At 40.6% G+C, this 24936-nt stretch overlaps 4 protein-coding genes across 4 annotated transcripts; 2 read left to right on the top strand and 2 right to left on the bottom strand.

The window, feature by feature from the left end:
* Positions 1 to 699: 699 nt before the first annotated feature.
* LOC124407421 lies at positions 700 to 2677 on the top strand. Its single transcript, XM_046883532.1, has 3 exons — positions 700 to 807; positions 908 to 2101; positions 2261 to 2677. The coding sequence occupies exons 1-3, from the start codon at positions 700 to 702 to the stop codon at positions 2675 to 2677; spliced, it is 1719 nt and encodes a 572-aa protein (XP_046739488.1).
* Positions 2678 to 6579: 3902 nt separating this feature from the next.
* Positions 6580 to 7647, top strand: LOC124407412. Its single transcript, XM_046883520.1, has 4 exons — positions 6580 to 7062; positions 7155 to 7241; positions 7436 to 7457; positions 7559 to 7647. The coding sequence occupies exons 1-4, from the start codon at positions 6580 to 6582 to the stop codon at positions 7645 to 7647; spliced, it is 681 nt and encodes a 226-aa protein (XP_046739476.1).
* Positions 7648 to 11574: 3927 nt separating this feature from the next.
* LOC124407375 lies at positions 11575 to 14098 on the bottom strand. Its single transcript, XM_046883460.1, has 5 exons — positions 14081 to 14098; positions 13928 to 14001; positions 13688 to 13739; positions 11947 to 13614; positions 11575 to 11703 (listed from the first exon to the last, which is right to left on the bottom strand). The coding sequence occupies exons 1-5, from the start codon at positions 14096 to 14098 to the stop codon at positions 11575 to 11577; spliced, it is 1941 nt and encodes a 646-aa protein (XP_046739416.1).
* Positions 14099 to 20425: 6327 nt separating this feature from the next.
* LOC124407367 (zinc finger MYM-type protein 1-like) lies at positions 20426 to 23570 on the bottom strand. Its single transcript, XM_046883445.1, has 6 exons — positions 23496 to 23570; positions 23129 to 23225; positions 21625 to 22690; positions 20935 to 21511; positions 20689 to 20765; positions 20426 to 20504 (listed from the first exon to the last, which is right to left on the bottom strand). The coding sequence occupies exons 1-6, from the start codon at positions 23568 to 23570 to the stop codon at positions 20426 to 20428; spliced, it is 1971 nt and encodes a 656-aa protein (XP_046739401.1).
* Between the last annotated feature and the right edge of the window lie 1366 nt (positions 23571 to 24936).

The raw sequence follows: 24936 nt of genomic DNA, 5'->3' as shown, positions 1-24936 counted from the left end.
GTTATCTGTGAAGAAACAAAAGGTTTTGCAAGACGCTGCGAAAGAAGCAACATTGATCGAAGAGGAGATACAGACGCTTCGTAAATAAGCGCTTGATGACACTACGAAATCTTGCTTACTATATGAGACAAGCTTACGATTAGTAATAAAAATCCGTACAGTGATATACTGCTTGTGGTATACTGCCAACTTTGGGCAATTCCTATTTCTGCTAACAATGTTTATTCTATTTTGATAGTTATATGTATAGGTGTAGAGGGACATACAAACCCTTCGTGATTAAGCATGAAGACCTACTAAATATAATAGAATGATATACTAACCAAAATCAGTACTATGATATACTATCTTTATGCAATTCTTGTGTTTGCGGATAATTTTTAGTCTATGTCTTTAGTTGTATAAGTTTATTAGTAAGCGATTCAAAGTGATGTCTGATCATTCAATAAATGTGTATCATGTTTTCACGTGTCTATTTTATCCTCTAAGATTGAAATTTTAAGACAATCCGATAAAGATGAATGTATCATCATTTTTTGGTCACGCTTTACCTAGATTACTATAGTATTTAGTGATTTCTGCACGAATTGTGCATCGAAATGTCAGGGAAAAATAATGATTTCAGTCAGGAAAAACCGGGAAATGTCAAGGAATTCTGTGAGCGGAATTGAGTGGCCACCCTGCTTAAACGATCGACTAATGATTGGGCCAAATCTGCAGAAGGATCTTTTCGATATTCTTCTGCGATTCAGAGCACATGAATTCGTTTTAACCGCCGACATTGCGGCCATGTTTCAACAGATCCTTGTGCGAGAGGAAGACCGTGACCTTCAAAGGATTATTTGGAGATCGGATTCAACGCAACCGATTCAGTTGTACAGGCTTAATACGGTTACCTACGTGACAGCACCAGCGCCGTACTTGGCCATTCGCTGTCTACGTCAACTTGCTAGTTGTAGCAGCCGAGGATGCGGAATTCCCGCAGGCAGCAGAAGCACTCAATCGAGACTTCTATATGGACGACGTGCTCACGGGTACGGACACAATTGAGAAAGCAATCGCATTGCGACAGATATTACAGCGAGGCCAGTTCAATCTAAGAAAATGGCGCTCGAACGACGACAAGATTTTAGAAAGCATATCGCAAAACAGAGAAGTGGACCCTCTTTTGACAATCGACCAAGAAGGAGCATTAAAGACGTTAGGCATTCTATGGGATGCTAAATTTGACGTTTTGAAATATAAAGTATTCATCGATGAATCACCGAGAAGAACAAAGAGAGTGGTGTTGTCTACAATAGCACAGATTTTCGACCCGCCAGGCCTCTTGGCACCAGTACTCGTCAATGCAAAGAGCATAATGCAGCGGATGTGGCAATTGCCAATAGGATGGGACGAAAGTCTGCCGCAGGATCTACAAGCAAGTTGGGAACAATACTACGGGTCGTTCTCAAAAATCAATGACATGCACATTTCGAGAAACATAAATCCGAAAAATTACGAGGTAAGATTCGACCTCATCGGATTTAGCGACGCCTCTGAAAGGGCCTACGGTGCGTGCATTTATGCGGTCTCGAGAGACTCGCAGGGTATAATGAATTCACACCTAATCAGCTCCAAGAGTCAGGTGGCACTGCTCAAAACTATATCGCTACCGAAGCTCGAGCTGAACGCGGCACTCTTACTTGCTAAACTGTGCAACACAGCGAAAGCAGCCTTCGGCGACAAAATCCGGAACATAGCCCTCTGGAGCGACTCAACAATTGTATTGAGTTGGATCGCAACCTCGCCGAACATGTGCAAAACTTACGTTGCAAATCGTGTAACGCAGATTCAAGATTTAACCCGCGAAGCATCGTGGTTGCATGTCCCGTCGCAGGACAATCCCGCGGATCTGATATCCAGAGGAATGTCGGTCGAAGAATGGATGCAAAGCAAGCAATGGTGGCACGGACCAGCGTGGCTGACCACAGGAGAATGGCCTAAGCGAAGGGAAATCGACATGGACACTTCGGAGATGAAAGTAGCAGCGGTACTCGCCGTAACGAGAATGACATGCGATGCCCTGAAGGACTTCTCTTCATTCGATAAAATGCAACGGGTAATTGCATATTGCATTAGATTCAAGACGAACGCGTTAGGCGCGAAGAGAAACGACGCGTTATCGGTGCAAGAACTTGCGCACGCGGAAACAGCAATCGCGAGGATGACGAAAGGAGAGTCGTTTTCGCAAGAGCAACTCGCGTTAAAGCAGAAATAGCAAGTACCAAAAGGTAGCAAACTCGCACCACTCAGCCCTTATCTCGATGACGACGGAGTTATCAGAGTAGGTGGGAGACTGTCTAGAGCAAATATTTCGGAAACAAAGAAGCACCCAATCATCCTGCCGGACAGACATCACGTGACAAAGATTTTATTAAAAAGAGAGCATCAACGTTTGCTTCATTGCGGATCCGAGCAATTGTTGCATTCGATTAGACAACGATATTGGGTTCTCAACGGCCGTCGAGAATCTCAGAAAGTGACAAGAAGTTGGGTCGAATGTTATCGTCGCAATCCAAAATCGCTAGAAGTAACAATGGGTGATTTGCCACAAGAGCGCGTTCGAGGTTCACTGAAGCCCTTCACGAATAATGCCGTCGCTATCCATGCGCTTGCTCCTGGATTACTTCGTTGACTTGTGTTGGCGCCTTGTTGCTGTTGTTGCCGTTGCTGGTACTAGTCCAGTTGAAATAGCTTGAAAAGTGGCCGAAAAAGGAAAACGGAAATATAGGTAATTTTTTTTTTGTAATCACTTCTTCGTAAGATAGATATTGAGAAAATAACCATCCACAGTTTGAACAAGTTGTGCAACAATTGTTGAAAAATTGATTTATGAAAATTGCCACACATTTTCTAGAATAACTCCGTTTCCATCCGAATTTCGAAAAAAACTCATACATACCTTTTTTGTTCGTGAAGAAATTTCCTACAAAATGGGACCCGTCCGATGTTCGACAATTTGAAATTGAATGCGCAGCGCCCGCTGATTCGTAAAAAGTGGTCTTTTTTCAATCTTTCGTAATGAGTACAGAACTTGTGGAATAGTCTTAATAATCTTGGGAATAAATGTTTATGTGAGTATAATGAAGTATGCAAAACGCGGTTATGGCTGATCGAACCGTTTTCGAGATATTGATTTCTTTTAAATATTCAGAGCCTTAATTGCAAATTGCATCACGGCCAAACAAAATTTTTCCATCTAGTGATTATTTTTTTGCACACACTTTAAAGTATTGTTACATATGAGCGGATCCACGTCACTTCACTCAAAAAAAAACCGTCAAGTCACGGATTTTTGCGCCATTTGAAATATCCGTAGTATTATGTGAAAAAAAATACAATTTCAAGGATTTTGAAATTTTTTCAAAAATGGCCGAGTTCGAGCTATGTAAAGTTTTGTATATCACTGTTGCACTGCTATGTTTGAAAATTCACATCTCCGAAAGTATACATCGGAGCGGACTGATCCTGCAATCGTTCTGTTCGTAAAAGAATGCGCTTCGATAAAAAAAAAAGTTATTTGGGAAAAAAAAATTTCTTTCAATATTTTTTTACCCTTTCTTTTTTTGATTTCGCTGCCATTTCCGCGGGACTAACAACAATTCATGGAGATAATTTTTTTCGGATACCTGTATCCTTCCTCTTTGATCCTAAAAAAAAAAAATTGATGGAGAAGTCACCAGGGCCGGAGAAAAAAAATGAAACGTCTCGTCGCGCGTCACCGCGCGCGCCGATCCACGTCAGCGCTACTCCCGCGAACTCGGTGTGTTGCGTATATTATATACGATAAAGTCGAGTTCAATTTGATTTGATGCTCTTCCACTTACCCGGGCTATCCATTCTACGGAAATAGATATTAACCACCTTAGCCCTTAAGTATCCGTCCACTGGTCATTCTTTCTTGGAGTTAAACTGTATACCTGTTCTGATAATTCCAGTACGGTTATGGTTCGTTGAGCACTCCTGTGCTGAAATTGGGTTTAATTCTATTTCACTCAGTTTGTGTTACATGACTGATAGATAATCTTGCAATATGTTGGTGGCTCTGAAAAGGGCCGATATTTTCAGCGATGATTCGCAGGATAACGCTTAGTAGCCAACCTCTGTTTGAAATTAATTCATAATTTTCGTCGAATCAAATTTTTCTGATGCGGAAAATAATTTTGTGTTTGATGAGTTTATGAGATACTGGAATAACCGCATGTAATTTTAGAGTGCCACGAACTGTCAAGGCTTTATCGAATCGATTTTGTAAAATAGATTCTTCCGCTTGATATTCTGCAGACGTACAATACGCAAAAGATATGCTCCGAAAATAAGAACCTGCCCAATTATACAGATCCAGCGGTGTTTGGATAGGATAGGAATTGCCAATCAGTTGTAAACTCGTACGCGAAGCTAATCTCTTAACAGTTGCACCAACACCATCACACGGCCATTTTCCATGTGATGTAGCAAAAAAATATCATTCGGCTTCGCATTGAAAGTCTTCGAAGTGATGTGTTATGTTTATGAAATTTCTTTTTGTTCTAATATTGGGAAGCTGCTCCATCGGAGAAATAAATTATTTTTTCTACAGGCATCGAATTTTGAAACTTCTCTCTCATAAAGTTGATCAACTTTTTTTGAAATAAATGAACCGCGACTGTATTATGTTTCAGATGCTCTGAAATTATCCCAAAACTAAAATGTCTCAACTGGTCGTCGGCGTGAATTTTATGGTAAACCACGATTGGATGAATAGTAGCCTGATTATTGGTCTAGTGAAACCCTTGCGTGGAATCTTGTACAACAAATGCATAATTCTCAGCGAAATCGCATACTACTAAAAATTCACCAACTCTGCAAATTTAGAAACACCGATTTTTTTACCCGGATAACGATCACGGAATAATCGATACAATTCTCTCAGATTATTCAACATCAGATGCTTCTGAACCGATATTTTTTCACCATTTCTTTCAACGGTTATGCAGATTCTTTGACCTGGAATTATGTGACTGACCTCCTCACTTCGATACATATACATATACACAACACACCGAGTTCGCGGGAGTAGCGCTGACGTGGATCGGCGCGCGCGGTGACGCGCGACGAGACGTTTCATTTTTTTTCTCCGGCCCTGGTGACTTCTCCATCAATTTTTTTTTTTTAGGATCAAAGAGGAAGGATACAGGTATCCGAAAAAAATTATCTCCATGAATTGTTGTTAGTCCCGCGGAAATGGCAGCGAAATCAAAAAAAGAAAGGGTAAAAAAATATTGAAAGAAATTTTTTTTTCCCAAATAACTTTTTTTTTTATCGAAGCGCATTCTTTTACGAACAGAACGATTGCAGGATTAGTCCGCTCCGATGTATACTTTCGGAGATATGAATTTTCAAACATAGCAGTGCAACAGTGATATACAAAACTTTACATAGCTCGAACTCAGAAAATTTTTGAAAAAATTTCAAAATCCTTGAAATTGTATTTTTTTTTCACATAATACTACGGATATTTCAAATGGCGCAAAGATCCGTGACTTGACGGTTTTTTTTTTGAGTGAAGTGACGTGGATCCGCTCATATGCGGGTGTAATAAATAGTCAGGAGATTATTAAAAAGACTGGGGCGGTTTATTTAGGACAAAAGTACAAGGAGATGTGTCGCTTTTAAAGTCCGTTCAAGGAATGCCAGAAGGATCCTCATTGATTCCAAAAGACGACCGTTGTCAGGGAACATCAGATCTTCATTTTGATTAATTAAATCAATACATGCATATTCAAAGGGGGAAACCGTAACCGTATGCAGTATCGATCGCGCATCTAAAAAAAAAAAAATTTCCTTTTCACGTGTTTTAAACAATATCTTAGACAAACATGCGAAATTCCGAGACAAAAAAGCGGCATAACTTTACGATTTCACGTGTTTTCAAAATCTCTATTCCGTACCCGATTGGTAATTGAAAAAACGAGTATTAAAAAAAAAAATTTGATTCGGATCAGTGGTTCCGTAGATACGCAGCATAACGCGTTTCGGCTGATAACAATGAAAGTAATTAATATTTCAACTTGAAATTTGGTATGCAGGTTCTCAAATATGTGTACTTCAGTTGTAAATATATCTGATCGGAAAATATGCCATGCATTCCGAAATGAGCTGATCTAAGTATGGGAGATTTGTGCGGTCTGAAGCGTTTTACGGCCGGGCGCGAGTGGAGGGGGAACGGTTCGTCTCTCTCGGGCGCGCTTGGTCTCTTTCGCTCCCGTTAGGACTATCCGCACCGAATTGTTCCAACATTTGATGCTCTGTAACTTTTTATAGAGGCCCAAATAAAAAAAAACGTATAGACGAAAGTTGTTGTCAATTACCTGAAAAATATTACGAAAATACTCTCTAAATTTTCAAAACATATCTACGCATTCAACGAAGCTTGTGCATTTTTTTTTCTCTGAATACAATTGTATGTAACACTATTTAATACATTTTTCGAACGGAGCGCTGTCCCAACACCGCAATCTTTTATTTTTTATTATTCATAGAAAAATGTATTAAATAATGTTACATACAATTGTTACTATCGTTTATGATCGCGGTACTGCCTTCACGTCGCAGGAATTTCAAAATTTCCTCCTGGAAAATAACGTCAAACATGTAAAGATTGCGACCGGATCGCCTAAAGCAAATGGCCAGGTCGAAAGAGTAAATCGCGTATTATATCCCATGTTAGCAAAATTATCCGATGACGCCTCTGGTAAATATTGGTACAAGGTACTTACCGATGTTGAGTTCGCGCTCAATAATACTGTCCAAAAAACTACAGGTGAAACACCGAGTCTGCTGTTGTTCGGCGTTGACCAACGCGGCAATGTAGTCGATGTTTTGGGTGAATGCCTTCAGCACGAACAAAGTAAAGATGACAGGAACCCAAAAGAATTAAGAGATAAGGCCAAAGATAAAATTAATAAGTCACAAGAGTACAACAAAACGTATTTCGATCAAAAACGGAAAGAACCGTATAAGTACAAAGAAGGTGATTATGTAATGACAAAAAATTTTGACAATACTCCGTGTGCAGCCAAGAAGCTAATCCCACGGTACAAACGACCCTATGAGATCATTAGAATTTTAAGAAACCATCGATTACGCAAAAACCGTACACCGGAACATGGGAAGCTTGCAATATAAGGCCTTGGCAAGTCACCGAAGGTCCAAATTACGTAAATTAAGCCTATCCTATACATTTACATGACCTGTGTACTGTATTTTTATAACCTGTAAAACTGTGATTTATACTGTATTTGTGTAACATGTAAAACTGTGACTCATACTGTATTTTTATAACCTGTAGAACTGTGATTTATACTGTATTTGTGTAACATGTAAAACTGCGATTAATACTTACCTGTGTTAGAATGATGATCACTACCACGGAAGTGAGAAAAAAAAAAAAATCTGAAAATAAAGTTCGAGCCGAACTTTTGTCAGGCTGGCCGAACTGTAAGAATTAAATATAAGTTGGAACGGTAACTGTAAGGCAGCGCCACCATACGGAGTGACGGTGACGCCAGTTACGCATCTCTGATGAGAGACGCACGGAGAGGGGAACAGAGCAGAGAGACCTGAGGAGACCGCGTCGGAATCGAGACGTATAACCGTTCCGTTTCGGTCCGTATAAATAATAAACGTTTTTACATTAAACCTCTGTGAGTTCATTTATTTGTGAAGCCATCCTCTGACATAAACAACATTTCTCTGATTTTTCGGTGCGGGCTAGCTCAGTGTCTGCAAACTTGAACGAATCCACGTCAGAATTTCGGTTTCGGCTCATAACTGAAGAAATTCCGTCAAAAAATGTGGAATTCTTGGCTATCTCGTCTCCAAATCGAGATATCTTGAATTTTTCTGCTGCGCTGACCCAAGTGTTCGCAAATCTGACGAACGCATTTCAGAATTTCTGGTTTCAATCGCAACTTGGTCGGATCGGTCGAAAAACGACGAAAATTGTGGTTTTCTGGGCTGATTTCCAACATTTCTCTCATATTTGGTGCGGGCTGGCTGTGTGTCTGCAACTGAGTCGAACCCACGTTGGAATTTCAGGTTCGGCTCAAAACTAAAGAAATTCCGTCGCAAAATGTGGAATTCTTGGCTCTCTCGTCTCCAAATCAAGATATCCTGAAATTTTTTGCTAGGCTGACTCAAGTGTTCGAGGGTCTGACAAACGCATTCGAGAATGTCTGGTTTTAATCGTAACTTGGTCAGATCGGTCGAAAAACAACGTAAATTGTGGTTTTCTCGGCTAATTACCAACATTTCTCTGAATTTTTGGTGCGGGCTGGCTGAGTAACTGCAACTAAGTCGAACCCACGTCTGAATTTCAGGATCGGCTCATAACTGAAGAAATTCAGTCGCATAATGTGGAATTCTTGGCTATCTCGTTTCCAAATCAAGATATCTTAATTTTTTCTGCTGGGCGGACCCAAGTGTTCACAAGTGTGACGAACGCATTCCAGAATTTCTACTTTCAATCGTCACTTGGTAAAATTTTTCTCGGCTGATTGCCAACATTTCTCTAAATTTGTGGTGCGGGCTGGCTGAGCAACTGCAACTTAGTCGAACTCACGTCATAATTTCAGGTTCGGCTCATAACTCAAGAAATTCCGTCGCAAAATGTGGAATCCTTGGCTCTCTAGTCTTCAAATCAAGATATCTTGAATTTTTGTGCTGGGCTGACCCACGTGTTCGCAAGTCTGACAAACGCATTCCAGAATTTCTGGTTTCAATCGTAACTTGGTCAGATCGGTCGAAAAACGACGAAAATTGTGGTTTTCTGGGCTGATTACCAACATTTCTCTGATTTTTTGGTGCGGGCTTGCTAAGTGTCTGCAACTTAGTCGAACCCACTTCAGAATTTCATGTTCGGCTCATAACTGAAGAAATTTCGTCGCAAAATGTGGAATTCTTGGCTATCTCGTCTCCAAATCGAGATATCCAGAATTTTCCTGCTGGGTTGACTCAAGTGTTCGCTAGTCTGACGAACGCATTCATGAATTTCTAGTTTCAATCGTCACTTGGTCAAATCGGTCGAAAAACGACGAAAATGGTGGTTTTCTCGGCTGATTACCAACATTTCTCTGATTTTTCGGTGCGGGCTGGCTGAGTGTCTGCAACTTAAACGAACTCACGTCAGAATTTCGGTTTCGGCTTATAACTCTAGAAATTCCGTCGCAAAATGTGGAATCCTTGGCTCTCTCGTCTCCAAATCAAGATATCTTGAATTTTTGTGCTGGGCTGACCCACGTGTTCGCAAGTCTGACAAATGCATTCCAGAATTTCTGGTTTCAATCGTAACTTGGTGAGATCGGTCGAAAAACGACGAAATTGTAGCTTTCTCGGCTGATTACCAACATTTCTCTGATTTTCCGGTGCGGGCTGGCTGAGTGTCTGCAACTTAGTCGAACCCACGTCAAAATCTCAGGTTTGGCTCATAACTGAAGAAATTTCGTCGCAAAATGTGAAATTCTTCGCTATCTTGTCTCGGAATCAAGATATCTTGAATTTTTCTGCTGGGCTGAGCCAAGTCTTCGCAAATCTGACGAACCCATTCGAGACTTTCTGGTTTCAATCGTCCCATGGTCGGATCGGTCGAAAAACGACGAAAATTGTGGTTTTCTCGGCTAATTACCAATATTTCTCTGACATTTTGGTGCGGGCTGGCTAAATAACTGCAACTTAGTCGAACCCACACCAGAATATCAGGTTTGGTTCATAACTGAAGGAATTCCGTCGCAAAATGTGGAATTCTTGGCTATCTCGTCTCCAAATAAAGATATCTTAAATGTTTCTGCTGGGCTGACCCAAGAGCTTGCAAGTCTGACGGACGCATTCGAGAATTTCTGGTTTCAATCGTAACTTGGTCAGACCGGTCGAAAAACGACGCAAATTGTGGTTTTCTCGGCTGATTCGCAACATTTCCTTGATTTTTCAGAGCGGGCCAGCTGAGTGTCTGCAACTTAGTCGAACCTACGTCTGAATGTCAGGTCCGGCACATAACTGAAGAAATTTCGCCGCAAAATGTAGAATTCTTGGCTATCTCGTCTCCAAATCAAGATATCCTGAATTTTTTTGCTGGGCTGACCTGAGTGTTCGCAAGTCTGACGAACTCATTCGAGAATTTCTGGTTTTAATCGTAACTTGGTCAGATCGGTCGAAAAACGACGTCAATTGTGGTTTTCTCGGCTAATTACCAACATTTCTCTGAATTTTATGCGCTGTGTGGCCAAAGATAGTGAAGTCTGAAAGCTGTGTGCTGAAGACGGAAAAGAGGCTCTGTCGAGCTGTGTGCCGCGTAGTCCGAAAAAAAGCTGTGTGCTGAGAGGCTTCGTTGAGCTGTGTGCCGCGTAGTCCAAGATAGTCGTTACGGTGTGTGCTACGACACGAATCGGTGTATCCTAGTGCTGTGCGCCAGGACGCTGAAAAAGAAAAAAATAAAGTGAGCTTAGTGCCTGAAACTGATTTAAAAAAAAAAATCGAAAATTAACACGCCAAATAACTATTGAGAAACACCAATTGAACGCATATATCAGTCGGTAATAGCAAACAATAGCAAACATCGTCATCTCACGGGTGATCGGTAAGATCAAAGTTCGGTAGTATACAAATAGTTTACCTTACGAGTAGATCGATAATTGTTAGATAAACGATAATTGTCAGTTAAACGATAGAGCATTAACACACGCGTACGATGAATTCACAAACATTGAAAGTAACCCAGCTGAGAAATATTCTCGACAGAAATAATTTGTCAAACGTTGGATCGGAAGCAGAATTAATTCAACAAATACAGGAAGCTAATCCGTCGGGTCAATGGTTGACAGAAGAAATGTCGAATACATCTAAACACGCAGAGGAAGTAGAGATCACTCAAACGATGAATCGGCAACCGGAACCAACAGAGAGAAATTCAGCTGTTAGAGAGAGAACGAGAGTTGATGCAGAGGGAAATTGATTTATTGCGAAGAGAAAATGCATTATTAAGAGCATCCCCAGTTCCGAGTCAAATGCCAATAACATCTCATCGTTCATCTCTTAATGTTGAAGGGATAAGCGAATTACTGACCGAATATAACGGAGCGGGAGAAGATTTCGACAGGCTCAAGGGAATTTATTGCGCCAGACATACGAGTTAGATGAAAATGAGGTGAGAATTATGATTGGATCTAAACTCAAAGGAATAGCTTTCCAGCGGTATCATTCAAAAGCAGAACATTTAGCGATGAATATGGCAGAGTTATTAATACGGTAAGTTCGGGGTAGATGGCCATAGTTTTTCCAAGGTTCAGTTAAAATAAAACTACATTTATATAGACTGTAATTATTATTTGTATTTAAACTCTGAATATTATACTATAAATTGAATAACAAAAATCTAATAATTTCTAATAGGATCAACGTTAAAAACAATAAAATTTGAAAATCACAACTGGCCATCTCTCCCGGCGCGTCCGGGAGAGATGGCCTTAGTAGTACGGGAGAGTTGGCCAGTAAATACTTCTACTGTTTCTCCTTTTTCACCGTGCATTTTTTGAGTTTCAGTTCTCTTTTTTTCCTTTGTCCGCATTTTGAACACATGTTGTCAAATTCAGTGCAATTCTCGTGCAACCAAAGTTGGCAAATGATACACTGAAGCCAGTCTTCGATAAGATGTGTTTCGAAATAGTTCTCTCCACAGCCCACACAGTTTTTTTTTTCTCTCCCTTCACCCTTTTTGTCTGATGTATCGCATAGAACTGGCTGTTCTTCATCGCCGCTGCTGTCAGATATCATTCTTAAGGATTTTCTCTTTCGTGGGGCACTTTTCACTGCTGTTTTTTTGTCTTTCTCGGTTTTGTTTTCTATTTTCTCTGTCTTGTTTTCTTTTTGTACATTCTTCTTGGCAATACTTTTCAGCGTTTTGGCATACTTCATATCTTCTTTACATTTTCTCATTTGAATGTGTTCTTCTGATGTTAGGAGTGTGCCGACTTGCTTAGCCCGTTTACGTACTTCGAAAACTTTTTGTGCAACAGGAGATATTTCCATTAAAATTCGCGTTGGAGTTAAATCTGGGACGTCATTTTTATTTGGTGGAGTTCTTGAGGTCGACGACAGCATCACGGCAACTTGAGAACCACTGATCATGTTCTCACTAGGACTTTTCTTCGGAAACATTTCAGGGTTTGCGTTTGAGATTCGGTGTTCCTCAGCACAAAAGGTTTGCTCAGAGACTGTAACAGACTCGCTTACTGGCTCTTCTGAAATTCGTGAAACTTGTTCCAGGTTTGTTGATATCGAATCTGTAATTGTAGCTGGGGAGTCTTTTTGAGAGGTCGATGTGAGTTCCCTTGGTTCTTGTGTAAAAGCATAGTCTGGGATTGCGCTTGGATTGAAAGGACTGACTCCGGTAGCTTTGAATCCTGTAATAGCATTCTCTGCAGAAGCTGCTTTTCCCCACGCTTTATTAAGCAATGTTCCGAACGACAGTCTTGTAATACGACGACCAGTATTTTGTTTCAGCCACAGTCGGCATTGTTCGTAGAAATGGGTTTTCAATGACTTGAACACTGCACGATCCAACGGTTGAAGGTAGTGAGATGTGTGACTCGGCATTGATAGCAAAACTATGTCATTTTTTTCTGCGTATTCCAACATTTCAACAGAATTGCAATGAGTTGAATGGCCGTCCAACAACAAAAGAACTTTTCCTGCAGGTTTCCTTGAGACGAAGTGTGTTTCCAACCATTCCAAAAATATGATCGAAGTTATGTATGCAGACTTCTGAGACATAAAAATCCTCGATCCAGGAGGCATTCCGTCCTCAAACTCAGCTTTTTTATTTTTACCCTTCATTATGCAAGCAGGTGGCAAAAAAGTTCCTTCAGCACTACAACAGGCTATAACAGTTATTGTCTCTCCTTTTTCAGTCGATGTAACTGTCGACACAGCTTTGGACCCCTTCTCAGCAAGTACATATCCAGGACGGTTATTCAATTGAAGCCCTGTCTCATCCATATTGAAGATATGACTTGATTCCAACATCACGTCGTCGACCGTCAAAACATTTTCCAGAAGCTTAAAATAAGCGTCCACCTCCGCCTTGTTCATAGCAGTCGATCGCGCTAACGAAACACCTTCTGACTTCCTGATTGCAATATCAGGGTGCCTACTCAAAAACGATCGTACGAAATCGTAGCCTGCTTTTCCAGTTTCTTTATTGAATCTGTGATTTAAATTCAATTGTTCAGCCAGCAGGTAAGCGACCTTTCTGACATCATCAATCGTTAAAGGAAAACCTTTCGCTTGCATGACTTTAATGTGGTTTGCGAGCTTCCTTTCATTTTCGTCGCCAAAAAAGCAAGTTGGTCCCGTAGGTCCTTTTTTGTCGTTATTGTTTTTGAAACGCCTTTCTAAGGTTTTCCTTGGAATTTGATAGGCTTTGGCAGCTGCATAAACTGACATTTCACCATTTTTCAAAGCGTTTATTGCAGCCTTTAATGACTCTTCGGTCCAATTCCCTCGGGTAGCTGAAGCTTGTCTTTGGTATTTATTTGGCATCTGAAATTAACGTAAACATGTTTTCTCAATTCAAAAATTATAAAAACATCGCTATTCATAGTAAGGCCATCACACCCTGACCGAATGTGGCCATCTCTCCTAATTTTCGGGGAGAGATGGCCACACTAGCCACGAGACAAAATGTATGAGTTCTTGTGGTTATTTTGAGGTTATGTTCAAGCTCGACTCGTGAGCCGTTCCGAAAACACTTGAAATTATATTATTTTTCAAAAGCTGCGCAACCAGAACTGGTAACATGAACTCCTTAACTAATTTTCACACGAGGCAAAAGAAAACAGGTGGATTTACTTACCTTTGGTCATTTATTCGCAAATATTTTTGCGCGCAGATCTTCGTACGCACGACTTGAAGCGAACTGAGTGATAACTAGCGACACTAAGCGAGTGTTTATAGAATTTTTTTGAGTTGGCCATCTCTCCCTTAAGGCCATCTCCCCCGGACTTACCCTACAGATGGAGGACATGTTTGGTCAACGACCAGCGAGGATGGAATTACTTAAGAAATTCGAAGCCAGAGAGTGGCAACGGGGAGAAATTTTTAGTGATTATTGTCACAGCAAAATAATTCTCGGAAATCAAGTGCCGGTAGCGAGTGAGGAGATCATTGATTATATTGAAACGGACTCGCGTTTCAAATAAATTGTGGGTACGTAAGCTTAGTTAACGGAATCAATAAAAGGCGCTGTGTAAAATATTTGGAGGAAAAATGCTTTAATGGCAATATGTGTTTCTCGTTTTAAGTCTGAAACAGGACTGTTTTTACAATAATAGCGGTTGACGCAGCAACCCTATTCATTTGATGACATAAGAAGGCTTAGTTTTCTTGCGTCACATGCCGACTACTAGATCATTAGAAAGGGGGGTAAAACGGGTGATTTTACCCTTTGTAACACTACTCCCCCCTGAGGAAAAGAGTCGTCCCGGCTCGTGCAAATTGAAACAATAGTGATCCTGATCTAGCAGACGTTGCTCGAAGGTGAGTCGGAGCTATGGCTCTAAAGATTTAAAGACTCCCTTTTTAACTATCTGGCATTTGCCCACAGTCTCAAGGTGAACCATAGAAAGCCTTGAACAGATAGCCGAACAAAAGTCCCAAAAATCAAGATTTTCACAATATTCTGTAATATGTGTTATAAAAAGTTGGTGTAAAGTGTATAAGTGTTATGAAACCCTCTTCATGAAAGAATCCAAGGGTGTCACAGGATCTGGAAAATCAAGAAGGACTCGAGCGGAAGTCCAAAAGGGATCCTGGAGTTATGATTTCACTACTGAGAAAAGGAGGAGGAAAGGTGGTGGGCCGGTTCTGGGATTTCTCCGAAAACAGCACACCCTAGATCGGGAGGACATACGTGAGCAATGGTGATCGTACATTCCAAATTCGTTCAAAGAATTTAGTCAAAGAAAGATTCATTAATAAAGATCGTTATTAAATCACTAAACGTTTATTTCTATTAAAAGAAAAGAAACGATCTTATCTGAATCTGGAGAAGAAAAACCCGGCTCGTCCATCACCAGTCGTCCTTGGGAATGAAGAAAGGAATCACAGGAAAGATGTTGTGTCAGGGAACCTGAAAATGTGCTGACAAAAACTGACACATGGGTTAGAAAAACGCGAAAATCAAATAATCGCTTATCGACCATGAAAAATAATAATCTTGGCTCCATTCAGACTATAAAGAAATCAGAGCCGGTCCAACACAAAACTCGATTCAAAAAAAGAATCTTCTAGAAGCAAACAAAACTGAGCGAAAATCAGCTTTTGTAAAATTAACCTTTAGGGAAGAAGAAATGGAACAAAAAGGAGTTGACTGTTAACGTCTCTTTTTGACATGTGATACATGAGAATACGAGGTTAGAAATATTCTCGTTTGACAGAAGAGTTTCTGTGGAATCTCTAATCCTAAACAAAGTTCAATAATCTTATGAATGAGTTAGTTGAAGTTAAATTAGAAGTAGCTGTCAACAAAAATTAGAATAAAATTAAAGATTATTGATTAGGAAAATTCCCATCTGCAGCTCTATTCCTGCTCAGGCTTATCTCTGTCTCGAGAATCATGGTTTCTCCAATTATTGTTTTCAGAGTATAAAGCATTTTTACTACGCCAATTACATGTATCTGAGTTTAAGTTTTCGGACGGAGCATCTGCTCTACGTTTTAGCGCGAAACAATGATTGGCATCATGGCCTTTTCGTTTACAAAATAAGCAAGTGAGAGTGGACCTATTGTCTTCACTCTCTTTGGCGTATTCGGGTCTTCCGCCCTGGTTCTGAGGAGAACCACGAGTATTTTTTTTTGAAAATTTCTATTACAGCCATTATTCTTTCGGGCGTTTGGCCTGGTCTGTCCTGAGCTGTTTTGCGGACGCTCTCCAGGGGCGTCTTTTCCAACTTCTACCTGGCAAACTCTAGCAACTGGTAAATGTTGCCGTCGAACTACCTCGATTTCGAGGGCCTTAACAATGGCTTCCCGAAGTGTAGTGACCCCGGCTGTACTTACAGCAATTCTAATCTCGGGATCACTGATTGCTTTAATGAACGCTTTTACGGCTATAAAATCAGTTAAATGTCCGCCATCTGGAATGGCTGCTCTAGCTAACCGGTCAATGTCTTGACCAAGAGTGGCCAAATCCTCGTTGCGTTTCTGTCGTCTGTTTTGTAACTGAGTCAAGTGTAATTTCTTTAAATGTTCTGTACCAAATCTCAGTCTCAGAGCAGAGCTCAATTTTCCGTAATTGAATGTCTCAGAAGGAGACACAGTTGATAAGACAGAAACTGCGGGACCACGCAGACTCACTGCGAGATTAGTCGCTTTGGTTACAGAGTTCCAATTATTATGGAAAGCGGCAGCTAAAAATTAACTTTCAAAGTCTGACCACGAAATCTGCCCGTCAAAAATAGGAGGTTTTACGGGCGCTGCAGCCTTGTTTGAGGTATTTGAGAAATTTCTCTAGCGTCATTTAAATGAACCTCTGGGTCACGCCCTTGGTAGCTCAGGAAAGACTGATCTAAATTACTTTGATGCACGTTTGATCTAACGACAGGAGATGTTTCAGCATCTTTAGGAAAGTTAACAGACCTTGGAGCAGCCAGAACGACAGGAGAGGGAACAGGAGAGGGTCGTGGAGTCCTCGGGCTTCCTTCGGATCCTCCGGTCTCTCTGTCGTTTCTTGATCGCGTTGCTCACGCAGCTCTCGCTGTTCTCGATCGCGTTGCTCACGCAGCTCTCGCTGTTCTTGACAACGTTGTTCACGCAGTTCTCGCTGTTCTTGACAACGTTGTTGTTCTTGTGCCTGTAATAACTGGAAAAGCTGTTGTTGTTGACGCTCCGCTACATCTTGTTGATGTTGCAGGACCTTCAAGAAGTCAAGCGGTATGACTGAGGTCGGCGCTGTTTCTACAGGAGCCGAAGAAGGCGCCAAGGTTGGTGTGGGTGCCTGAAGCGTCTCGTCCTGAGAAGGACGATCTCCGCAGGTTTCTTGGCGTCTGGAGCGTGTTTGACGGCTGGCACTCATTTTAAATCGCACACAGAATTGATTCGCGAAAGAAAAGCTCTAAATCCCGATTCTGACACCAGTGAAACGGACTCGCGTTTCAAATAAAATGTGGGTACGTGAGCTTAGTTAACGGAATCAATAAAATATCCGTCCGTTTCCGTTTCACTGGGGGAGTAGTGTTACAAAGGGTAAAATCACCCGTTTTACCCCCCTTTCTAATGATCTAGTAGTCGGCATGTGACGCAAGAAAACTAAGCCTTCTTATGTCATCAAATGAATAGGGTTGCTGCGTCAACCGCTATTATTGTAAAAACAGTCCTGTTTCAGACTCAAAATGAGAAACACATATTGCCATTAAAGCATTTTTCCTCCAAATATTTTACATAGCGCCTTTTATTGATTCCGTTAACTAAGCTCACAGTGAAACGGACTCGCGTTTCAAATAAAATGTGGGTACGTGAGCTTAGTTAACGGAATCAATAAAAGGCGCTATGTGAAATATTTGGAGGAAAAATGCTTTAATGGCAATATGTGTTTCTCATTTTGAGTCTGAAACAGGACTGTTTTTACAATAATAGCGGTTGACGCAGCAACCCTATTCATTTGATGACATAAGAAGACTTAGTTTTCTTGCGTCACATGCCGACTACTAGATCATTAGAAAGGGGGGGGGGGGGGGGGGGGGGTAAAACGGGTGATTTTACCCTTTGTAACAATATTATCGACGGAATCCCGTCTGAAAATCTAAAAAATCAGGCTTGCATGCAATCTTTTCTCTCTGTTAAGAGTATATTACAGGCTTTTAAGAACATTCAATTGAGTACATCCAAAGTGGCCCATTGAAATCGTAATTATTTGCAACCGAAAGAAGACAATCAGTTTAAATCCAAAGTGGAGTCAATAACTCAACAAAGTGCATTCACCAAAAATAAGGAAACAAATAGTAGCCTTAAGACTATTACTAGAGGCGTTATTAAGTGTTGTAACTGTAATGTGAACGGGCATTACGCCAAAGACTGTAAGTAGCCCAAACGTCACAACCGGACTGCTGCACCTAGCAGTACGAGCACACGAATCGACCGACAAGTCAGTTGCGTCTGTCAAATACCAGAACAAGGACCAGAAGATGATACTCAGTCCCTGAAGGATCACGAAGATTATACTGAGGAACCTGAAGATGACGGAGAAGAAGAGATCAGCATCGTAGACCTGCAGGCTGATGTGCGAGATGAGTTTCAGAAGATCACCAGCTTTCAAATAAAAGAAATTCCACCTTTTTCCATAATTTCCCGAATCGATACAGGGTGTCCTATTAGTCTTATACAGGAACAGTTCGTAAGTAGTAAAGCGATGCGTAATCCAGGTCAAGAATGGCAAAAATATAATGGCATAAATAAGTCAGCATTACATGTAAAAGGAGCTGTGTCAGCTACAGTCACGTTAGAAGGAGAGTGTGAAGAAGTTGTTCTCGGTGTAGTTTCAGACACTACTATGACTACTCCGGCGTTGTTAGGTAGAGATACACTCCGAAAATTTGGCTATGTACTTACAAAAAATCCAAATTACGATTCAGCGGTAATAGACCTTATGCATGTCGAAATAGATAAAGAGATTAAATCTAAAGAGATTATCATTAACCCAGATATTCCTGTACAGTATTATAACGAATTTGAGAAAATATTTAAAGAACATTATGACCAACCCGAACGACCAACGGCTCCAAAAATACAAGGAGAAGCGCGTATAATATTAAGAAATGAACAGCAGATTCCTTTCGCTCCACGTAGGCTTGCTTATACTGACAAAGAAAAGGTTCACATTATTTTAGATCGATTATTACAAGGAAACATAATAAGGGAGAGTACATCAGAATACGCTTCACCAATTGTACTGACTCGAAGGAAAAATGGAGATATCCGCATGTGCGTGGATTACAGAGCATTGAACAAAATAATGATTCGTGATAATTACCCTCTTCCGTTGATAGACGATCAACTTGATCAATTAAGAAACAAGGAATGTTTTAGTGGGCTAGACCTTGAAGATGGGTTTTATCATGTTTTCATTGCTCCGAATTCCATAAAATATACCTCATTTATTACACCAATGGGACAGTTTAAATACCTGAGGATGCCGTTTGGCTTAAAGATAGGTCCGCAATGCTTTCAACGATTTATTAATCAGGTATTGACGCCTTTTATTAGAACAGGAAATGTAGTTGTGTATATGGATGATATACTAATCGCAATCGTTACAATCGAAGAACATCTCAGTGTTCTAAGAAGCGTGTTTAACACTTTTAAGAAGCGTGGTCGTAAGTAAACTTGAATTACGATTGGACAAATGTTCTTTCCTCCGTACAAAAATCGAACACTTGGGGTATCTTATAACTAAACAGGGAGTTAGCCCTACTCAAAACGGTATAACGGCTGCAGCTAACTTTCCTATGCCTAAGTTCGTTCGCGAACTACAAGGCTTCCTCGGTCTAGCATCATGGTTTCGGAGGTACATAGCAGGGTTTTCTATAATAGCGAAACCGTTATCCGATCTAATTAAGATTGATATGACGTTTACCTTCGGTAAAAAAGAAAGAGAAGCATTCGAGTCATTGAAAAGTAAACTCACTGAGGCACCAATATTAGCTATTTACAATCCTTGTGCAACAACGGAATTACACTGTGACGCTAGCGCACTCGGCTTTGGCGCGGTTTTATTACAGAAACAGCTGGATCAAAAAATGCATCCGGTCTTCTATTTTAGCAAACGAACAACGGAAACCGAATCACGATATCATAGTTTTGAGCTGGAAACACTTGCTATTATCTATGCCCTTCGCTGATTTAGAATATATTTACAAGGGATACTGTTTACTATAATATCAGATTGCGCTGGAGTCATACAGACCTTGGACAAACGCGATATTAACTCTCGAATTGCCCGATGGAGTTTAGAGCTACAAAGTTATGACTTTAAAATTGTTCACAAACCAGGCAACCAAATGAAATATGTAGATGCCCTCAGTCGCGGTTTCAATATCCTTGTAGTCGAAGACAAGGCCGGTGACTTGCAAAATTTTTGGGTATGGAGTTACAATATAGTGATGGGCGGCAGAAGGGGGGTGGGGGGGGGGGGGGGGGGGCCACAACTCACAATACATATTTTTCATTTTTTCAACGACTTTATTCAGACAACGCAAATGCAGTACGACGCACCTTGTTTCGCTTTATAAATTCGTCTATGAGTTTTTTCCGATCGTATTCAGCGGCTAAGTCCGCATGGACGTAGAGTGTCGCCAAGTTATTCAGACGCAATTACAACATCCCCGATCTTAGGTATGTTTTTAGACGGAGAAGAGAGGAAATAGTATATTACATACCTAGGGCAGTAAAATAAGAAAAGTCTCAGATCACATGTAATTGTTGGCCGAGGCGAAGCCGAGGCTAACAAACATGCGATCTGAGGCTTTCTTTTTTACTGCCCAAGGTTAGTACACCATTTTTCTGCCCGACAGAGCCGGAAAGTGGTAACTTCGTTTTGCGCAGGCGGCAGAAAGTTGCCACTTTCTGCTTAGTGGACAGAAAATGATCTTTCTGCCGTACACGACGATGCCAGAATTGTCAACAACAGTTTGATCAACCTACAAAATTCGGACAAAAGCTCTGCAATACTCAAGTTTGCTTTTAAGAATGATACGACGTCGTGTAGGGTAGATATTTCAATTTTTTCTGTTTTAATATATCGAGAAACATGTTTCTGTGCAACAATAATTTGTCAACCTCGAAGTCGTCTCTGTAAAAAGAAACTACCGTCGCACATTCATATTCTCTCCCAACAACGAAATCCTCCAACTTATTAAGGAGAGTCATAGTTTCCGACTGAAATCTGGTATTTAGCGAATCGAGTACCTGATCAACGATATTATTGAAAATATTCTCGAAATACTCTTTTGCCGTGGAAAAATGAATTTCAGGCTCGCTTTCCGTTCGAAGTTTTCTCGGACGATTTCGGAGTCGAGGGAGTTCCGGGTTATCCAAATCGAGCTCTTTTGCGCCAGTAATCGCATCGGCCCACACAGTCTCAAATCCGAATTGCCGTGTTGAAAGAAGAGACTCAACGACTGCCTTCACCTTTTTGTGTGAGTTGTTGTAACAGAGGTCACTCTTCTGCAGCTCAGTGTTAAGAATTTCTATTCTTTCCAATACGCTGATGATGAGGGTCGGATGGAAGAAGAAATCAAAACTTTCAAGGTGCTTTAGAAATCCTGAAGCTTTCGTTGATGCAGCACTGTCTATTCTCAGATCATCTTTTGATTGCTCCAAAAATGATAGAACGGCTCCAAAGTTAGGCCTCATACTTTTTAAAGATTTGATCCGCATGCACCACCTAAAGCAGAAAGCAGATTATGAAAAAAATCGCATTGACTACTCTGCTGAATGTACAATAGATAAAACATCGCATTCGCAACCGCATTTTGATAATATTTGAATCACTCATACCTCGTAGGACAAAATTGCGACAATGTAGGTGAGTCTTCTGTTTGGAGAAGTTTGAACTCTGCCACTCTCTTAGGAGAATCCCGAATAAAATTGATTAACTCCTTGATTACTCCGATGAAATTTCTAGCCGATTTAACGGCTTCCATGGCATCTTGAGCAACAAGGTTCGTTGTATGCGCCGAACAATGCACGTAAAGTGCCCGAGGTTTTTCTTTGCGGATTCGAGCCTGTAGCCCAGTCAAACCTCCACTGACGTTGGGCGCACCGTCGTAGCATTGGCCTCGTAGAGTGGCAATATTTAAGTTGAAGCGAAGTAAAACGTTCTTCATAATTTTAAATAGTGTCTCTGCTCTCGTATTACTCGTTGCATAGGAGCCCATGAAGATCTCTTCAATTGATAAATCATCCAAGACAATCCTGATGGAAATGGATACCTGCTCCACTCTAGTAACGTCAGCTGTCTCATCTGCTATGAGCGCGAAATAGGCAACCGATTTTATTTTCCTCACGAGTTTCTGAATTAAATCTCCAGCCATTATCTCTAAGATTTCGTTGACAGAATCATGGTGCAGCCATTTATAACTCGTCCGTTTCAACCACGCTTCAAGCTGCGGAACATCTTCGGCTCTCATTTTCAATAGTTGGATGAGATTAGAATTTTCATCGTTATCCCTTCCTCGCAATGCCAACTCTTGTCTGGCTAAGACGTTGACAGTGTTAAACATCTTTTCAAGAGCTATTCGTGCATCAGCCATCTCTTTTTGCTTTCCGTGTGACAAAGAACTCACAACCGTTGGCTTACTCAAATTGGCTATTCCAGTTAAAGTTTCACGATGCAATTCACTTGTTTCGTGCTTCATGAACCGTAGAACGGCGTTTTTCCACGTGTCAAAACCGTTTTCTACCCAAGTACTTTGACCAATTACAGTTTGACTATTCTTCGCTAATGGCAATTTCTTTTGCGTTGCCTCAGTACAGAGCTTCCAAATGGCTCTACTGTTTGAATTCAGATCGAGCCATGGATAAGTACTCTGCCACTTTCGAAAAGCTTGTGGCACTCCACGACCTGGAATTGACAAAAAATCGTACGTTCAGTGCCGTGGACGCGGATATTCTCGAAACAAAAACAATATCTGGCTGGTATAAAATCTAATTTCTTCTAAAGATTAAAACATACTCTTCATTCACTCAGAACCTATTAATTATTTCTATTCTTTCGTTTTAATTTTCAATTTGAGCATTACCAATTACCAGCCAGCAGCATCTTGCAACGCCCAAAAACCGTGTGGAATTGAAATAATAAGTATACGAATTTCAAATTACTCCATTTCTGATAATATAAATTTAGGAGCCAATGAGCTGAAATTTCATTGAAAAAGTGAAAAAGAGAAAATTATGAATCATTCGAATTTCATAAAATCAATCTATATACCTACCTTTTTTATTTTCGATTTCCTTATTTTATTTCTCTGAATCGGGATTTTCACACAGGGACTCGACCAACGGTCGTTCTCTAGAAAATTGAGATTTCGAACTGCCGGCTTCAGGAACCGGATCACCGGTTGCAACACCTGGCCATTTCTTTCTCTCTCTACTACAAACTTATCCATACCGAATCAAAGTTTGGTTGAGTTCGCTATCCTTCTCTTCGCTTCACAATGAGGCACACAAACACACAACTTCTCCACACAGAAAGGTTTAAAGGCACCGCACTATGGCGGGCAGAAGTGAGTCCGCAGCGCGCGTGGAGAGAATTGTAACTAATATGAAATATGATATACACAAAATTTGCTCGACGGGTTTGTACTTTCTTACCGACGCGCAATGTGCAATCGGCAATAATAAATTTGAAAACCGTGATTTTTTCGTACCGCATCTACATAATTCTGGGTGTGGAATTCCATACCCTGAGTTATTCTGGGTATGGAGTTCTCCATATACTCCATACGAAAGTCGCCGGCGCTGGTCGAAGACGACCCGTTCGAGTGGAATCTAATGATTTTACAAAACAAAGATAAAAAAATTCAAAAGGTTATACAAAAACTTGAGAAAGCAGACGATCCTTAATTCGAATTGCGAAATGGACTTGTGTACAAAAAAAAAAGGAAGAGACAGTCTTTTCCTAGTTCCCGCTATAACGGAAAACCATGTATTGTTTCATTATAATAATGAAATGGGACATGTTGGGGTCCAGAAAATGATGGAGAATATAAAGCGAACTTATTGGATTCCCCAGTTACGAGTTAAGTCCGACGATCACGTAAGTCATTGTCTTAGATGTATTTCTTTCTCTCCGTCCACAGGGAGGAAAGAAGGCTATCTAAATTCGATACCCAAAGGGAATGAACCCTTTCAAATGATACATATTGATCATTTCGGACCGGTGGATCATCGAGTGGTGGTAAAAAAATATATTTTCTTGATTATTGACGCGTTCACATAATTTGTTCGCCTTTATGCGACTAAAACGACATGCTCTAAAGAAGCTATTATTTACCTGAAACAATATTTTAATAATTATAGTAGTCCTAGAATAATTATATCCGATCGCGGAAGCACTTTCACATCTGCGGAATTCGAAGCTTTTATACAGGAATACCGTATCAAACATATAAAGATAGCTTCGGGTTCACCACAGGCAAATGGGCAGGTAGAACGTGTTAACCGAGATTTAGCTCCAATGCATGCTAAGCTCACGACCACACAGGTGGAAAGCGATAGTAACCAGTGTTAGGAGAAGTAGAATATGCAATGAACAATACAATAAGCAGAACTACCAAAAACTCACCTAGTCAATTATTATTTGGTATCAAACAACGAGGCACCGTCCCAGATAGTTTGAGAGAGATGGTCGAGCTAGAGAACATCAGTGACAACCGTAATCTGGTTGACGTTCGTGCACAGGCTGCTCAAAAAATCACGCAAGCTCAGGCTGAACAAAACGTGCTTATGATAAGAGGCATAAGACACCTTACGTGTATAACAAGGAAGATCTAGTTTTAGTGAGAAACTTCGATAGCACACCAGGTACCTCAAAGAAACTAATACCTCGGTTTAAAGGTCCGTATGAAATAACCAGAGTCCTCAGAAACAATCAGTACGATGTTGCAGATAGACAGGGTTTTCAAAATGCTCAGAGGCCATATGTGGGTACCTAGGAGTCGGTCAATCTTCGTCCATGGCTGACTCGCTGAAAACAAATAGATATAAAATACATGATTAAAGAATTATATACTATAAAATAAAAATGAAATATATGGAATTACTTTACCTGATACTTACCTGATTACCTTAAAGCTCACATCTTATAAT

This window comes from Diprion similis, chromosome 6, assembly GCF_021155765.1.
Source record: "Diprion similis isolate iyDipSimi1 chromosome 6, iyDipSimi1.1, whole genome shotgun sequence".
Lineage (NCBI taxonomy): Eukaryota > Metazoa > Arthropoda > Insecta > Hymenoptera > Diprionidae > Diprion > Diprion similis.
This window is presented reverse-complemented; position numbering and strand designations above follow the sequence as displayed.

Bases quoted from the DNA above. Each gene is read 5' to 3' on its own strand.
- LOC124407421 (XM_046883532.1), top strand. From the start codon at position 700: ATGATTGGGCCAAATCTGCAGAAGGATCTTTTCGATATTCTTCTGCGA. The intron at 808-907 runs GTGCGAGAGGAA...CCTACGTGACAG, and splicing joins CCATGTTTCAACAGATCCTT to CACCAGCGCCGTACTTGGCC. The intron at 2,102-2,260 runs GTAATTGCATAT...AAGCAGAAATAG, and splicing joins CATTCGATAAAATGCAACGG to CAAGTACCAAAAGGTAGCAA.
- LOC124407412 (XM_046883520.1), top strand. From the start codon at position 6,580: ATGTTACATACAATTGTTACTATCGTTTATGATCGCGGTACTGCCTTC. The intron at 7,063-7,154 runs GTAATGACAAAA...TAGAATTTTAAG, and splicing joins AGTACAAAGAAGGTGATTAT to AAACCATCGATTACGCAAAA. The intron at 7,242-7,435 runs GTAAATTAAGCC...TACCTGTGTTAG, and splicing joins TCACCGAAGGTCCAAATTAC to AATGATGATCACTACCACGG.
- LOC124407375 (XM_046883460.1), bottom strand. The intron at 13,740-13,927 runs GTAAGTAAATCC...TCTCGTGGCTAG, and splicing joins TTGCGAATAAATGACCAAAG to TGTGGCCATCTCTCCCCGAA. The intron at 11,704-11,946 runs GTACAAAAAGAA...GACTGGCTTCAG, and splicing joins AAAGTATTGCCAAGAAGAAT to TGTATCATTTGCCAACTTTG.
- LOC124407367 (XM_046883445.1), bottom strand. From the start codon at position 23,570: ATGGAGTATATGGAGAACTCCATACCCAGAATAACTCAGGGTATGGAA. The intron at 23,226-23,495 runs GTACGAAAAAAT...GGTATGGATAAG, and splicing joins CCCAGAATTATGTAGATGCG to TTTGTAGTAGAGAGAGAAAG. The intron at 20,766-20,934 runs GTAGTTTCTTTT...CGAATTTTGTAG, and splicing joins GAGAATATGAATGTGCGACG to GTTGATCAAACTGTTGTTGA.